We start from the raw sequence: 16,842 nt of genomic DNA on the forward strand, positions 1-16,842 counted from the left end.
CACTTACTCTAATCTCTCCAAAAACATAGAAAAGATGCAGTAAAATGTTTAATCTGCTCTGCTCTACTCTCCAAAAGTAATTTTATCTTTGCATGTTGTGCAATTCTCACTTTCATCCACTATGTGCCAACACAAGACATTATCATTTTTGCAAAGAAAAGATGAAAAGCTTAAATTACAGTTCTGCAGAATGCCACTTAACACAAGAACTGCAGGAGAATTTCCCATGGAACATCAATCCAGATCTGAAAATCTATTTTGCAAAAGTAGCGATTTTCTGCTCACAAAGAGTTCCCTTGTGTTGTGCTACATTTTGCGATAAAATAGATAAACCAAGTTCACTCTAATCCTGAATGAAAATAGTTTTTGGTTAATAATTGGGGCTACTGTGCTCTTTGAAAACTAGGTGCTAAATACTTTTCAGCTGCTAGTAGCTGCAGTTCTGATTCAGAGCTGGAACACGGAGTGAATTATGAATACCCTACACCCGCACTCTAGTGTGACATTTCAGCACACTGCTGCTAACTTCACTGATTGCCATGGGGCTATCAACATGTTTAATTGTTAGCATGCATTCAAAATCTGCCTTAAACAGTTTCAGGGAGCACAAAACCATACTTATATTCCTGTTCAGCTACCTGCACTATGCAGGATGCAGAATTCTACCACAATTTCTTCATAAATATATGTGTAAATACAATACCAAGCAGATAACGCAGAGAGGACATGAACCTGGAGAGCTCATAAGGTATTTTAACCATATATGGCCTCATTTTGATACATGGCTTGGTAATGATCAAATTTGGCAAAACTATTTATCCTGTTTAAACAATTTATATTCCCACTTGTATATGGTCAAGTAGATTTAGACTAGATATTAAGAAGAAATTCTTTACTGTGAAAGTGGCGAGACACTGAAACGGGTTGCCCAGAGAGGTTGTGGATGCCCCTGGAGGTGTTCAAGGTCAGGCTGGATGGATCTTTGAGCAACCTGGTCTAGTGGGAGGTGTTTCTGCCTATAGCAGAGGGGTCGGAACTAGATGATCCCTCAGTCCCTTCCAACCCAAACCATTCTATGATTCTAAGTTCTGATAATACTTTTGTGAATTTTTGAGCCAGATATACGTATCCAGTGTATGTTTAAGATTTGTTCAATTTAGTCTAAATATTAAAATGGTGCAGAACCAGCAGTTTCTGTAAATCGAAATTTTAGTAATTTCTAACTAAACTATGGTTGGGTTTGCATTTTTCTTTGGACTAATCAGATACAACTATCCCATTGATTTGTCCCTTTTCAGGAAAGTAATAGCTCTATAGACTCATACACACCCCAAAAATAGTAGCACATTCTAGAGATGACTTAAATAGCTCTTTCTCTTTTAAAATGCATATCTACTGATATGTAATAGCTATCTTAAAAAACACGGGACATATACAGTTAGACTCAATTGTTCAAAGGCTAATTGATTTAGAATATGGAAGCAGCAGCTTCAGGAGGGTGCAAAAACACCAGTATTAGAATTCTACAGGTGTAAAATATGCAAAGCTTTTTGGCAGTGTAGACTCCATGCTTCAGATAGTGGGTCTGAAAAATTTAATAAACTCAAGAACATTTAGGCTAGAAAAAAATTTAAGCCTGTGCCTATTATCTAAGTTTATTTAAAAAGCCATCCATCATCCTATGATATCCAGCTGGAAGTTCGCAAACAAAACATAACGCATCTAGTAAGGTATATCCAAAATTTACACTCTTCAATATATTAAATGTCAAGACCAATTTAATTTAGAAATTAACTACTACATACCAAGTATTTTGGTTTCCAAACTCCTCATGAACATATTTAACTTCAGTGAAAAGAAAAGAAATTGTGAAAGTCAGGAGGGCTGAAAGCACGTAATAGCACTGAACGTTTTCATGGCTGATTCTCAATAATCTATTACAAAATTTTACATGAAATTTCTATTTCCAGCTGAGAAGTTTCTGCAATTTTCAGTTTGCTCGCAACTGTATTTTTAGGAAAAAAAACTATGCTTTTAACTATTATTCAAAAATTCATATTATCGAGGAATATTTATTATGATATCCAAAACATCTGAATGGTACAGCAAGTCTAATGTGATGAAATTAAGAATGATTTGATTTTTTATTATTTTTTAAATCATATACATAGATTTTTTTTCAATTTTGGGTAAAATAATCACAAAATAAAAATAAGGAAAGCTTCGATTTTTTACTTTTTTGTAAGGAACAGGCATGGAGCAGAATTTAGGACCTCTTAAAAGCATCTCTATGTTAGGCAATAATAGCTAAATATTGCTCTACTACATTGAACAGAGACACATTGTTTTGTATATGCTTCTTGCCAAAAAATGCAGAAAGTTTGCAATTAAGCCCTGGATGTCAAATCACATGCCATAATATAGTTGATAATATTTGCTCCTGAAGGAAAGCATTTTAATAGGAGAATTGCTTTAAACATATTCCATGTCTCTTCTAAGGAAAAATTCAACAAGGAAAAAATGGAGTAAGTTTCACATATTTTAAAAGCAATTGCTGAATTCTATAGGTCTGCTTAGTATTTTTTACAAGGACATTAACCCATCCTCTGATGCTGCAGACTAACCAAGCCTGCCCCAAAATCACAAGCTTTATTGAACCACTATAAATTGACAAAATATTTACAGTAAAATAATTTTCCATAAAATATGCTGTTCTGCAGCAAGATAATGAAGAGATATAGGACAGGCTTTAAGATGCAATGTACTTTCATCTGAAAAGTCTCCTGAAATTCTTTGAACGTTTCCAGGGGATTAATGAGGTATTTTGACAACACACAAGAAGTGTCTGGTTTTCAAGAAGCCTTATAAGAGGGAACATTCACATCCTTGGAAATTAAACTGTGTATTTTAAGCCACTAAAAATAACACAATTATTAAAAATTTGGCAGCTCTAAAGAAAAATACCAGAAGATACTAGCAAACACATGGAACTACTGAAGAGTGTCAAACTTGAGTACACATATTTTACAGCCTTTCAACATGACTTAAACACCAATTTTAACAGCTTAATTGAATGTTTCTTATTAAAAGCTATCACAGATGAACTAAAATAAGGAGCTAAACTAGCTAGAGTGTAACTAAATCAAACCCATTATTCCTCGCAATTGTGGTGGATTAACTGTGCATACGTGCATTACTCCCCTCCTTGTACACCCTTACCCCTTCAAGAACTAGTACAGTGTTGTAAGTATTTCAAAACAGCTGTCAATTAGTGGGAGAGATAGTATTATTGTGCTTTTTTAAAAAAAAAAAAAAAAGACATGCTAATGCTACAATTAATGTAAATTTAGTAGAACATGAATCTCACATACACAGTAAAAATTCAACAAGGAGTCCACCACACCTACAAAATCCATATATATATTAAAATATTTTTGGGCCTGTTCCTCCGAACTAGTACTCCCTTGAATACTTCTTGAATACTTAAAAACTTACTGCATCAGGGTATTTATGAATAAATAAAGGATCGTTTTAGTAAAGAAAGTGGAGCTCTCTTAAGCCTTACTTTTGTAATTACCTCAATATTCCTGAATACCTCAGAGTGCTTAAATCCTTAAAATTTTACCATTATTTTATTAAGCTGGGCAAGAAGCGTACCGAGGTGTCAGTCTAAAAACAACTTATATCCTACCCATGAAAATATCCATGTAGAGTATTTATACAAGCATTTGCAAGAGCCAGTACTTCATATGTTTGCAATATTTAGCGTGTACTTTCTGCAACGTAAGAGAAACAAGAACTGCTAAACAATACCAGACCACGGGACATTTTTAAGTCTTCCTTGAATTTCTAAGTACTTCTACGCAATATATATTTTTTAAATAATAATTGCTTTTAGAGGAGTGAGAGCAGTTGTACAGGAAAAGGCTGCTTCCTAAACTCTACTCTTTTCAGTGTGCACCCTTTCAGAGACTAAATATTTTACAGAGGCAGCATTTTATGATGCTCGTGGTTGAGCACTTTACTTTCTGTAGTCACTTCTCATTATTTACAAGATTCTGTCCAATATATAATCTAAAATCTAGGCTTGTCTCAAGCGTTCAGACCAGCAAATAGGAAAAAAAACAAGAAAAAAACACAATTTGTCCCTTTCTTTAGGGATAGCAGTCAACCCATCTTCACAGCTATTCTGTGGTACTTTTAAAGCCTGCAGTACATTTACAAGCCAAATGGTTACCAAACTTGGGCAGTGAAAGGGGCACACCTCTCTGCCATCATGCCCCTCATCCCCAGTAAAGCTTTAGATGTGTTTAAGGGTAAAAATTCCCCCAAATACACTGTTTTGTTAATCCTTTTCCTATGATCTGTTTGCCTGGCTAGAGAAATTATGCATAAAGAAATAAAAGTTCTAATTCAATTTCCATGTTAAGAGATGGATTTGAAAAAAAAAGAAAAAAATCACAAACCATATTCTTTGTGTTTACTAAGAGATATGCACTCCAACATTTAGTGTCATGGAGCTGAAGTTAAAACCAGAAACGGTGAAGATAATTTAGCTGCATGAATGCCTGCTCTTCAGTAAAATGCTGCCAAAATTAAATAGGAATGAAACAGCACTTTGTAGTCATTGGTCGCTCAGCAGGGTTTGCGTAGTTAAAAACCTAAGTGAAAAGGGTGATTGACCTACATTGCTACTAGCTTAGCACAGCTGTACTTTCATATTTTCACTGCATCCGAGGAAGCTCATTATTTAATACAACTGAGTTACGTGTAATTGTCGGTCTTTCATTTTACACTTTTAGGGGCCAGATATTAATCTCAGATGCGCGGCTTGCATTACTGTGCATCTGGAAGTATCTGTGACTGCCCATTTGCACGCAAAGCTAAAAAGATGGGACTGCACACGGTTGCACCTGAAATTAGGAGGCTGCCCAGGGGCAGGAGGACCTCACAAATATGCAGAAATCAAATGAGCAGATGGAACAGAAAGCAAATCCCCTGGCACCCCAAAGGCAAATGCAATGCTGTTTTTTTTCCCATTGTTTTGAGCAGAACTAGCCCAGAATGCATAACCAAAGCACATTTCACACAACTCATACCTGCGGTTTAAATAAGTAATAACCTTCCAGTTAACAACCAGTTTGATATGTTAACAGCCCAGGGGCTGTTAACATAACGACTGGTCATTAATGGCAGTAATGACAGATTTCAAAGGGAATATTTTGCTTGTAAATGGACACGCTGCCAGTCAGAGCAGAGGACAGAGCAGGATAGGTTGATACATTAAGATGTCACTGCACAGCTCCGGAGGAAAGGAAAAGGAAAAAAAAAAAACAACTTCTCGCATATTTCACTTACTGTAAATGGACTTGAAATACTGGCATAAACCTAAGTTCCTTAAATTAAGTCTTCACTTTCTAACCCAGGAGTGTATAAGCAGGAGACAGAAGCCTGCAGGGGAATTATACTCTGCATATCATTTTCACCATGTATGTTATTCCTAACACTGAGCCCATTCTTTACTCAAGTCAGTTCTCATCTTCGTTAACAAAACAGAGCTCATTCCTGCTGTGACCACTCCAATACCCTGGGTGCCACACGCCACCTCTGAAATCACCGGTGTGACTTAGTTGAATCAGATTGCAGGGGAAAGCCTCTCACACCCAGAACATCTTCCAAGCTCATTACCTCCATCTCCATGATCCCCTTCATCCTAGAGAGTAAGGCCTTAATATAGTAAAATTAACTAATTTTACCAAAGGGGAGAGCTAAAACAAAGCAAGATTTGAAGTCTCGGCAATAGAAAGCATTTATAAAAGGCTCAGAGTAGGTATCTCAGGGCTCAGATGCCCTGATACAAGAGCATGCATTGGAGTGGAGGGAATTTAATATTTTTTGGCATGCATTTCTAAATGAGAGATACTAGAAGCATTTTTGCAAATAGCTGAAGACACAATCACACAGTTTCTGAATTTAACCATGGATGTCAAAGCACACAAACTGGCTACATTATTGCTTGTAGTATCTGTAGAATGGTTGTCTTATTGAAATACATAATGAATACAGAGAGACGAGTTAATAAGCAATTTTACTCTTTATAATATCATACAAGCCACATATCCTCTAGAGGGCACCACATAAATTAATAGGAAGCTGGAACAGTTGTATGTAGCAAACACTCCCTTTACAGTTAAAAAGAAAAAAAAAGGCTAGTTTGAAACTGCAATCGAACCCTAATCTGATCATTATTGCTAAGTAATTTGTTCTTTAAATTGATATCAAGTGAGTTGCTAAATATGAAAGCTTATTTGACTACAAAGCTAGAGAACATTTAACTAGTTTCTACATTAGCATTAAAAAGATCGCTTTTATAGGTTCACTGCATAACTAAGTAGATAAGACGCAATGAGGCAAATGACTATCTGCAATTACCTTAAGTGCATCAGTATGAAGTTTAGAGTAAATACCAGGTTTAAATCTGTGCATTCACAAGAATCACTATGGAAAGGCTTATGACTTTCATTAAGACTTCATAAAGACTTGATAAATCCAGAAGCAAAATCCAGAACATCTTTAGTCTGATTACAGGATCTGTCATGTATGCTGGTTTCACTGGTGCAAAAGTAAATATTGCAGATGAATAAATAACCAAAACATGAGTTTTGAAAGTATTTATGACAGATAAATCGTGTAAAAATCACAGTTGCCTTTCTCTGAATTACATACTATGAATTTTAACAAACTGATTGCTAAATATTTACTCCTGATAGACCTTTAAATACCAGAGGGCAATGGGATGCGTGTGCACATCTGTACTGGGGAAATGTTTTTTTCATATCCCTACTACTCAATCACTTTTGGTTTTGATTTTAAAACACTCGATCTGTTGTGTTAGTCTTTGGTAGACAGTAAGTTCAAAGCCACCAGTGAATCTGGGGATCAAATTGCCACAGTAGAGTTCTCTTACTTCTGCAGGCGCTTGTAGGAAGATTCTAAAAACAGGTTTTAAATGTTAGGCTCAGCACTACCTTCCCCCCAGAAGCTGCTCATACCACTCTCTCTATACACACAGCTTAAGATCACAAGCAACCTAGGTTTCTGTACAATGATCCCTTTCTGTTCCTTGTATGAAACACTTTCCTCTTCATTTTTAAAAGTAAGGTTTTGCTAGCTACTTCTTTGGCAGCTTTAACACAACAGCTGTAAGATGCAGACTCCGTCTTGTGCTCAACTCACGGAGCTTTAATGGGTAGCAGAGCACTTTTACCACTAAGAGGTCCAAGGCCACGTCTGAAGAACCCTAAGCTGCCTTGCAGCCCCGGCTCAGGAGACGCAAAAGACACTCGCAAACGCTTCTTGCTCCACTCTAGAAAAAACAGGTTGTTATGTGGAGAGCCAGAGTACCAAGAGCTGTTAACACTTCAATCCTGATTTCTATTCCAACCTACTCATGCCATGCAAGCTGGAAACTTCGTATTTGCAACCTGTGCCTATGCTGAACTTTTAAGTTAACGCATTCAAAGAGAATTTTAATTTTTCCCTAATGTATTACAGACTTGAATGTCCCTTTAAAAGGAAAAGACTTTGCTACAGGGGCAGAGGAAATATTCCCAGAAGTTCGCATCTGCCTCGGGCAGCCAGTCTCACTAGGCCCCCTCTGCAGGGAACAGCAGAAGGTGCTCCTCTAGGAAATAGGTGCTCTGAATCACCCCAGAGGAGCCTCTCCCTCTCTATTTACTATTGACAGCCCAGGGATACCAAACTTCTCGATTAAAATCAGCTTCTCAAGTAGCTCTATTTATGCACATGCACTCTAGTCCGGTACTGTGGTGAATTATACCCCAGTTGTTTTTGAGAAAGTAGACTGACAAGCAAACAAGAAGGCAGAAAATCAGGTGATAGTTTGCCATCTCCAAGAAGAGTCACCCAGGGGATGGTTTGCCACCTCTGGGAAGTGGTCCTGAGTCACCCATGTCCCACACAGATCAGTAGGCTGGTTGGAGCCCACTGGCTGTGGGGTTATTTAGCACAGGGAAGGTGAGTGGATTGTCTCAGTGCAGCTTCTAGCAGATAAATGGCAGCGTTCCTTAAAGCTCCCACCATCACCACAATCCCTCTGGTGAACACAAAGGGCAGATGTAGATATATGCATCCAAATGGAGCAAGCGCTCATGGCATTCCAACCCACACTTGAGCAGCCGCAGGCCACGCAGGCGGGCCTGCTCTTTCCGTCTGAACACTGCGCTGCTTTTAGGAGGGTCAGCACTCCAGGAGCACTGCGCTGGGCCAGGGGTTACTCTGTTCTCACCTCCCTCCCAGTCCAGCGCCTGGTAAAAGCATCACAAAACTCAAAAGCATGCAGCATTGCCTCTGAATTTAGTTTTACCTCTCTGCTGCAGCTGGTTGCCTCATGTTCCGCAAACACTTTGTCCTGCAGCCCCCAACCACTACGTATGCACCGCTACCTACACAGGAAGGACCGAGCAGGCTCACCGCGTTTTCCCAGGGAACTCGACACAGGCGCGACCTACCTCAGGTAGTCTCTGCGACAAAGGATAAGGTTGGCTTTGGTGTACAGAGTGGAGCCCACCTCCCCCAGGCGGCAGTCACAGCAGGCACATTTCAGGCAGTCTTCATGCCAATATTTGTCCAGGGCCTTTAGAAGATACCGGTCTTTAATCTTACGGTTGCAGCCAGCACAACCTTTCGGCTTGGTGTCTGGCTGGACTGAGAGCATTTGTATACCTGAAACACAGCAAGAGGAGAGAAGGGTGAAAACAGACACTCTTCAGAATGAGCCTCACAGTCTTCTCTTCCTCCACCTTTCCCCTCCCACACACACCCACTTCATTATAAAGGCAACGGCAAAGACCAGATGACATAATCCAGCGAGTCCACAGCAAGCTGAAAACAACATTAAATAAACTTGAGAGCAGACACTTCCACTGGTCTGAGTTCCACCTCATTTACCCGGTCTCTTCGCTGAAAAGAAATATGATTGAAAAATTACAAAAATAAAACAGTCGTGTTGAAGAGTCAGTCACTTTTGCCCAACATTCTCAATGTTTAGCATTCAAAAATTTAAACAAACAATCTGCAACGGCAAATATACCTAAACTGGTGTATTTGGACTAATTTGCACTATCTATAAAATATATGAGCACTCCAGATTGTAGAGATGGAAAGACTGAAGCTATTAAAGGTACAGGGCCAGAGTTTCAGGGAGGTTTGGCCCAGATATTTTTGCAGTAGGTTTTTTTTTTTTAAAAAAAAAAAAAAGATTTCTGTTCTTAGGCACATGAATGAAGCAATCAGCTTTACAGAGACTTCAGTACCAGCATCTCTAGTTGCATCCTTCAGTCTAAGGACCTGCTGAAAAATCTGACCTTAAATAAGCTGCACAAGGTCAGACAGTTGCTAGTTTGTCACAGAAAATAATAATAATAATACAAAATCTCTGCCCTACTCTCTAATCCCAATTTTAGCCAACAGATAGTTTGGGAAAAGGAGTCCAGTGGTGTCCATTAATTATACATACCTTTGGACACAATAGCAGAGAGTATTTAAATAACAAACTCTTGAATCACTGTTTCAGGGACAGAATGGGCAAAAGTGGAACACAGTTGAGCGATGGCATGTGGAGCACCGCAGCTGCCTTCCAGAGATCCATACAGAAAATCGATGGCCCTCAGTTTTGCTGTAAATGGGGAGAGGAGGTCACTGCCCCAAAGTGCTTACAGACTGGTCTCTCTTGGCTGGTCTCACGAACTGCCAGCCGATTACACTCACACTGATCCTCTGGAAGTCATTTCTTAGAAGAAGCAAAATCATAGCCTTGTGGACGCTTTGCTGTACATCAAACAGGCATCAGAGAGGAAAGAAAACACATACGCAGTTCGATTACTAGGTTATCTAGGTTTTAAGCCAATCGGAGAGGTAACAAAAAAAAAAATTGCTCCTCATTAGAGTGCATCTGAGCATTACAATGAGAATTTTGTAAGACGAGAATAAATGCTTTAGCCGACAGGAGAATTCTCCCAAGTTCAGGGCACGGCACCCTGTTCTTACGCAGCGACTGGGAAAGGTCAAACAGTCTCGTAACAAAGAAAAGCAAATTCAAGAGCTCCTCATCAAGAACGCTACACTACTGCTGTTAGGAAGGCTTAGCAGCCTCAGCTTCTATCAGTGCGTCTCCGTTGGTGTCGCAGTACACTACCTCAGAAAGGCAGTCTCAGGTAGAGAGAACACGAACAAGCTGGTGTTTTATTTTACTTATTTTTAAAGGTCTCATAAGGAAAACATGAAAATGAGTGTAATCTTTGAAGTGATGGTACAGCGCGCCTTTATGAATATCAGCACTGTGAAGACAAGAGGCTAAATGCTGTGCCAGCTGAGGCATCCCAGGGATCCATACGTGTACGTGAAATGCATTGAATGTTCGTGGACCGCAGCAAGTGTAGAGCCAGCTATGTGACTTTGCAGGGTTTAAGCAAGCTGAACTCATGACTTTCACCTGTGAAGCTGGTCAACAAATTAGAAATCATAATTCTTACTCTCACCATAACATACAACATCCCCGCTCCCCACTTTGCAACACATTCTACTATGCATTTTGGATGAATATATTTGTCTGTTAAATTAGCTGTTCAATTACAGAGACAGTTCTCCTAGCAAGCACCCCGAAGTACTGTGGCGATACTGCTGCTGAATGTCTAAAGCTCCTAACAAGACGATCCAAGGTCTTTATTTCTCTATCCATAAGTATCAAAATGGCATTGCTGCCTTCCCATTACCTTCCAATCAATGCTCCTCTCACAGCTCCCACACCACTCAGCAACTCATGAGGTCTGTTTCTCGTTCCAAAGTGGGAGGATGAGAGCCTGCGACCGGTACGGGCTCTGCGGCAGGGCAGGGATGGGAAAGGACACACAGCACTCGTCCTGAGCGAGCACCACAGCATATCCAGCTGCCAGAGGGCTCCCCTAAGCCCAGGGTGCAGGCGTGAAGCGGCAAGGTAACACAGCTACAAGCAAACGACTAAGAACACTGAAAACAGCGGAGACTTTTGTAAAGCACCCGAACCAGACCAATAGTACCGTAGGATCGCCGATACCTTTGCCTGGTGAAAAAGCTTAATCTGTGAAGTTGCATATTACAGAATAATATAAATATCCCTTGAGAGCCCATGGCACACTTATCCCCTGACCTGCTCTACCACCACAGAGAGGACAGGCACACAAAACAGACTGCAGTTGGCATCAACTTCGTGATGCTCAGTGAAAAAGTTCAGAAGGAAGAAGGACTGCTCTAGGACTTTAATCTTTAGCTTGAGGGAAGCCAGGATAAACTAGCAGCTAATGCAGTTAAGGGCTTTAAAGAAAAAAATCGTAATGTAAAAATTTTGTTGGCTGATAAGGCAGCGGGTTGGAGCGCAGCGTCCCTGATCCCAGCTGATGGGCTGCCCTGCGCTCCATGAGGGGAACGAGACGGAGCAGCAACAGGGCTTGAATAAACCAGCATCTGAGCAAACTGCAGCAATCAAGCATGGTAATTCTTAAGGAATATGCTGCAAACACCAGATTATTGTGTTATAAATACAAGCCCAGCACGCGCTATGCGGCACACAGTCTGGCACTGTTTTGAGGCTCTTGCTACGTTAGGGAAGCAGACGGAGCACAGTCACGCTGGTTAGCCCAAACCCTCCTTGCAGAGAGAAGCGGAAAGGGGCAGACATCCCTTGGAGGTCCTGCTAACAGCCCCACACTTCTCAGGTCTAGGTGAGGAGAAGGTGGCCCTGACACCCTGCTGGCAGCATCTCCAGATTAGGTATTCGGTCTGCAGCAGCTATGGGAAGGAAAGAATGCTTTTCCTTTCAGACAGATCTGATCTTTTTCACACTTTACTTACAACGAAGCTGCTTCTAGTGTAATGAAAGTTAAAATTAAACTACTGCTTCATTAAAAAAAAAAAAGTTCTTTTTTTTGAGACAGAATAATCAAAACAAAACACAAGCAGCACCCCAAGAAGTGCTTTACACAGCTCCGAATTCTCTGCACATGCCCTTTTATTCACAGACCTGGATTAAATAGCTTAATTTTGAGAACGGAATACTTGATTACTTCTCCTGGATCGTATAATACAGCCGAACGCAGATCACCTCTCGGACCATCTCTCCTCCCTTTAACGCTCCCATCACATCTCCAGTACAGTGACACTGCCCACATAGCACGCATGTGCTTTTAGCTGCCCGGAGCAGCAGTCAGCGTACCTGCAGCTCCCACAGGCTGCAGCCCCACAACCCAGCTATCCCCAGGTGCAGGCAGGAGCTCTGAGGCTGGCAGCACCCAGGGCACCCTGAGATGATGCTGGGAGCACACTGTGCTGCCTAGTCACCCTGCTGCCACCTCCCCGGGAAGGCAGCGCTCCCAAAACACGGACGGCTCCAAAGCGCTACACACAGGCTGCAAAAACTGAACCCAGTTTTGCCTTTAGTTTGGTGGACTCTTGTCCGTGCTCTGCATTCCAGGGCAGATCTGCACTCAATATGGAGACATTGCAGTGCCTGTCAATATCAGACAAACCCCTTCTATTTCATCCCAATTCACTTTCCCCGTCCTGCTCAGCACCCCTCTCTCCTTCCCCCTCGCCAAACCCCAGGACACTGCACGCAAACTGTAGCACTCTGTCAGGAATAAGACTTCTAATGGTAATCCACATTCCTGATGAGAGAACTTCCTAACCCAGTCTGTAAGCTCCCAGATCTCCCCCCATCTCTCCGGATAAGTTGGATACAAGTGACTCCTGTCCCTGGCAGTGGTTGCTAATGCGCGATGAAGCACTGACAAGGGATCTGTAACTATGAATTTCAGGATAAAGAGGAAAGATTGCTAGAAAAGGCTAAGTCAGGTTCCTGAAGGAAGGCAGAGACGTGAACCCATGTCACTCTGATCACCTTTCCCAGAATCAAGGTGCAGAGCTCTGACAGAACGATCTCTGCTAGCAGTTCCTGTGCGCAGGACCGGTCCCTGCAGGAACCAAGAGGCCATGAAGACAGCTGCAGGTTCATGGCACAGGGGATGCTCGGGGGCAGCACTGGACGCTATCATGCACCGCAGCGCTCACAAACTTTTAGAGCCCACTCACTCCTCCGCTGCAGCACACACAGTTGAACCAAGGACAGGGGGATGCACAGCAAGAGAGGGAAAACTTGTTCTACTTAAAAAAAAAAAAATAGGAATCAGTTTGGGGCAAATTACATATCAGTGCACTGGTCTTTAGAAGACAGCAAACTGACAGACAATGTGCAGTCAGCAAGAGAGCTGGAGATCCAGCAGAAGATAAAAAAAAAAAAAGAGTGCTTTTCAGAGGCTCTCCCACTTTGTAGCTCCATCCTATAAGCACTCAGTGCTCCAATTATTCAGGACAATACGCACAGACTTTAAAAAAAAAAGTTAAGGTTTCAGAAGGGAAGAAACATTTCAGAGCTCGCATGCAGCGCATCGAGAGTCGTAACTAGTTTTAGATTGGCATGCAAATTGTTCCGTGGAAAATTCTTATCGCCTCCGAGACCCCGCTATTCTGAGTTATTTGACAGTTTAAGGGAAATCATAATTAAAAAAAGAGACATAAATAATAGCCTGTGCAGTGTGGTGCACAGAAATAAGTAGAACCATTTCATTTAAACTCTGGTGAGCTTTTAATTGCCTGGATTGCATTGTGAACCAGCCTAACGGTTGATTGCCTCCATTATGCTCTCTTGTTCTGTGCCATTCATCCGCACAGTCTCAGCTTCTGTAGTTAACACAACAAAGTAACCGCAACTCCATAACACTCAGGTTTAAAAAAAAATAATAATAATAGAAGTAAGGGTTTTTTAGTACTCTGAATACAGACACTTCTGTATACTTTTAAGTCAATTTTCCATGGTATATAACTAAACTTCACCTCCTGCCCCTGTTTCTTCTAAAGAGGAATCTGATTATTATTTTTTTATTTTCTTTTTAATAAAAGAGGTGGCTTGAGATTGGGGGAAAAAAAGAGGAGGTTAGGTAAAAACTAAAAATGGGAATGCAGTCCCACAGCTGGGAGCAGTGATACAGATTAAAAGAATTTGGCCAACACGGCTAGTCGATTGCCAAGAGACACCAAACAAAAGATTTCTCCTCTTCTCTCCCCTTCTCTTTTTGAAAGCGAGATTGGGCCTAAAAGCTTGTTTCTCTCTGTTCACTGGCCCAGAGCATCCCTGCAGGCTGTAGCCCCCTAAGGGACATCACAGCAAATAGATGTACCCAGATCTCAGGGACGGAGCTGCTTAGCTATGTTCCTACCCCTGTCGTGTCCCCCCCAGCTCCCCCCACTCCCTCCCTCCTTTTTTAGAGCAGTGGTGCTGGGAACCAATTTGATTCCCTTTTTCTCCAATGCAGCTGCAAGGCTCAGAGATACTGACATTTTTCCACTCTTATCAGTTTAATTACAGTTACCATGGCAGCAAAGTGCTAGTGCTTGGCAAAGGCCAACAAGAGATTTGCAAGACTGAGTTCAATTTTGATGCAGCTCACATGCAAAATAAAAAAATAAATAAGAAACATACACTCTACAACAAAGACTCCCTTTTGGAGCCGGACGCTCGAGCCTTTTGTGCTAATTCCTTTTCCCAAGCATCGCAGGGATGGGGCGGTGGGGGGCAGAGAGAGGCGTGGGGATGCGCGCAGCGAGGTTGGCTGCACCTGGCCGGCTTCACCGCTGTCACCGGCGGTCCTGCGCGGCTCTCTAGCCGGGGGCATGGGGGTCTCCTCGCTGCACACGCGAACGCTGGCGGGAGAGAAGAGCAGAGGGAACCGCGCTCGCCCCGCTCCCCGCCCCGGCCCTACCTTCCTGCGAACTGAGCCAGCGCACCAGCAGCCTTACCAAAACTTTTCTCCTTTTTCTGCATGAGTCGCTGTACGGGCGCCCGCGGAGCTCCTCCTGACGGAAGCGCCGAGGCCCGGCCCGAGCAGCGAGCAGAGCGCTCGCTCCCCCGGCGCGGGGCGGGGGGCGGCGGGGCACGGCCGCACGCTGTCCCCGGGCACCCCTCGGCGCCGGGTCCCGGCGCTGCGCCGGTGGGCGGCTTTGTCGGAGCCAACGGAGCTGTCACGCTGTCACACGCCGCGCCGGGAGCGAAGAGGGAAAAGAGGAAGCCGAAAAGCCCCCCGAAAGACTCCCGCGCGGAGCGCTGGCTCCTGCCCGGTAACCCACGGCCGGTGAGGGCTGCCTGGCGCTCCCCCGCCGCCTCCGGGCCGCTGCCGCCGCCGCGCTGCCCAAAGGGTTAACCCTGCGCCGAGCCGGCTGCAAATGAAACTGCTGTACGGGGAGGCTGGCGGATTAGAGCCGGGGAGTGGGAAATTAAGCTACTCCCTTGGTAATTGAGAGCACGTTTCGAGCGGCTCTGGAAGAAGCAAGAATAATAATAACAATAATAACGGAGGCGGAGGGGGGGGCGGGGGGGGGACTGCTGCAATTCATTGTTAACTTTGACTGCTATTTCTCGAGACATCCAGTTAGATGGGTTTCGCTCAGCATCCTCCGCTTGCATGTATTTCATGTCTCATCATAAAAATAATGAAGCCTCACATGATTTAAACAAAACAGTCTCAGCAGAGCTGCAGCTCGAGCGAAAGTTGCAGTGCAGGGATGTGTGTATGGATTGCAGCCCCGGCTTATGACTCAGAGAGAGAGAGAGAGAGGGAGAGGGAGAGAGTGATGCAGACACACATACACAAATGACCCAAAGCTTATGTACACAGTTGCCTCACTTACCTTCTCAATTAAGCGATAGAGGGGAGGCAGTTCAATAAGCACAGTGGCTGCTTTGTAGCTCTTCTCCTTGGGAAAGGTCAAAAAGAAGCATTGTTTGGGGAAAAAAAAATAAAGGGGGGGTGGGAGAGATGGGGAGGGAGATCGCTATTCTTTAAGTTTAAAATAATGAGGTCCTCAAGGATCCGCCAAGTAATTGTGTTGACCGCATCCGAGCTACAGGTGTCCTCCTTTTAGTATCTTGCAGTCCAAGGCTGTCTGTCTCCGTCCTGGCTGAAGACAACTTACCTAAAGCAGCGTGTGAGGAGCCGAGTTGAATGAAGTCAGGGCTTTATCAGCTGCAAAATGCAATCCCTTACCAGCCAGACATAATACAGCAAAAGAAAAGGTCACTCAGTTATTACTGAGCCAGCAGAGCCCAGGCAGCTCTTGTGGAAGACCACAGAGAAGCAGCTCCCTTCCGATTTAAGGCTATTTACCTCTCTCCCCCTCCACCCACCCACCCTTCCTCTCTCCCCCCTCCCCGCTCCCCCTTTCTCTCCCTCTCTCTTTCTCTCTCGTTCTGCAGCTCGCTCAAGTACAGCCGCCCTCAGAAAGTGCAAAGCAGCCAGGAGACAGATTGGGCTTTGTTGGTAATTTCCCATGGTGAAAATTTACAAGCCTGCAAGTGCAGTCAGCAAAACCACATGCATATGCTAGACACAAACACCAGGGACACACACACACGCGCACACACAAGTGACCTCTACCGAAGCGGCTCAGGATCACCTTCCCAGGGAGCGCTCCAGAAACAGAGCCACGGAAGCAGGGAGCGTGCCCCCGCATCACTCCACCCCAAATACTTTGCCTAAACAAAACAATAAGTTGCCTACGCAAAAAAAAAAAAAAAAAAAAAAAAAAAATTAAAAAAAGATACGTATCTCTTACATATCTCTATTAATGAGTAATGAGAAAAAAAAAACCCCGAAGGTGAACACGCATCCTCTCTTAGTGCTGAATGTATGTGGGCTGCTCAGAGAGGAGTGCAAACTCCTGCGTGAAAGTTTGCTG

The 16,842-nt window shown here is 43.0% G+C and overlaps 1 protein-coding gene across 1 annotated transcript in view; it reads right to left on the reverse strand.

The window, feature by feature from the left end:
- Window positions 1–15,405, reverse strand: part of LMO3 (LIM domain only 3) — a 59,271-nt gene extending 43,866 nt beyond the window's left edge. Inside the window, exons 1-2 of the mRNA XM_021390859.1 lie at window positions 14,908–15,405; window positions 8,532–8,745 (exon numbers count right to left, since the gene is read on the reverse strand). Of these exons, the coding sequence (XP_021246534.1) occupies window positions 8,532–8,745; window positions 14,908–14,932 (239 nt within the window). The 5' untranslated portion in view covers window positions 14,933–15,405. The remainder of the gene's footprint in view (window positions 1–8,531; window positions 8,746–14,907) is intronic.

The sequence above is a fragment of the Numida meleagris genome, chromosome 1 (assembly GCF_002078875.1).
Source record: "Numida meleagris isolate 19003 breed g44 Domestic line chromosome 1, NumMel1.0, whole genome shotgun sequence".
NCBI classification, from domain to species: Eukaryota; Metazoa; Chordata; class Aves; order Galliformes; family Numididae; genus Numida; species Numida meleagris.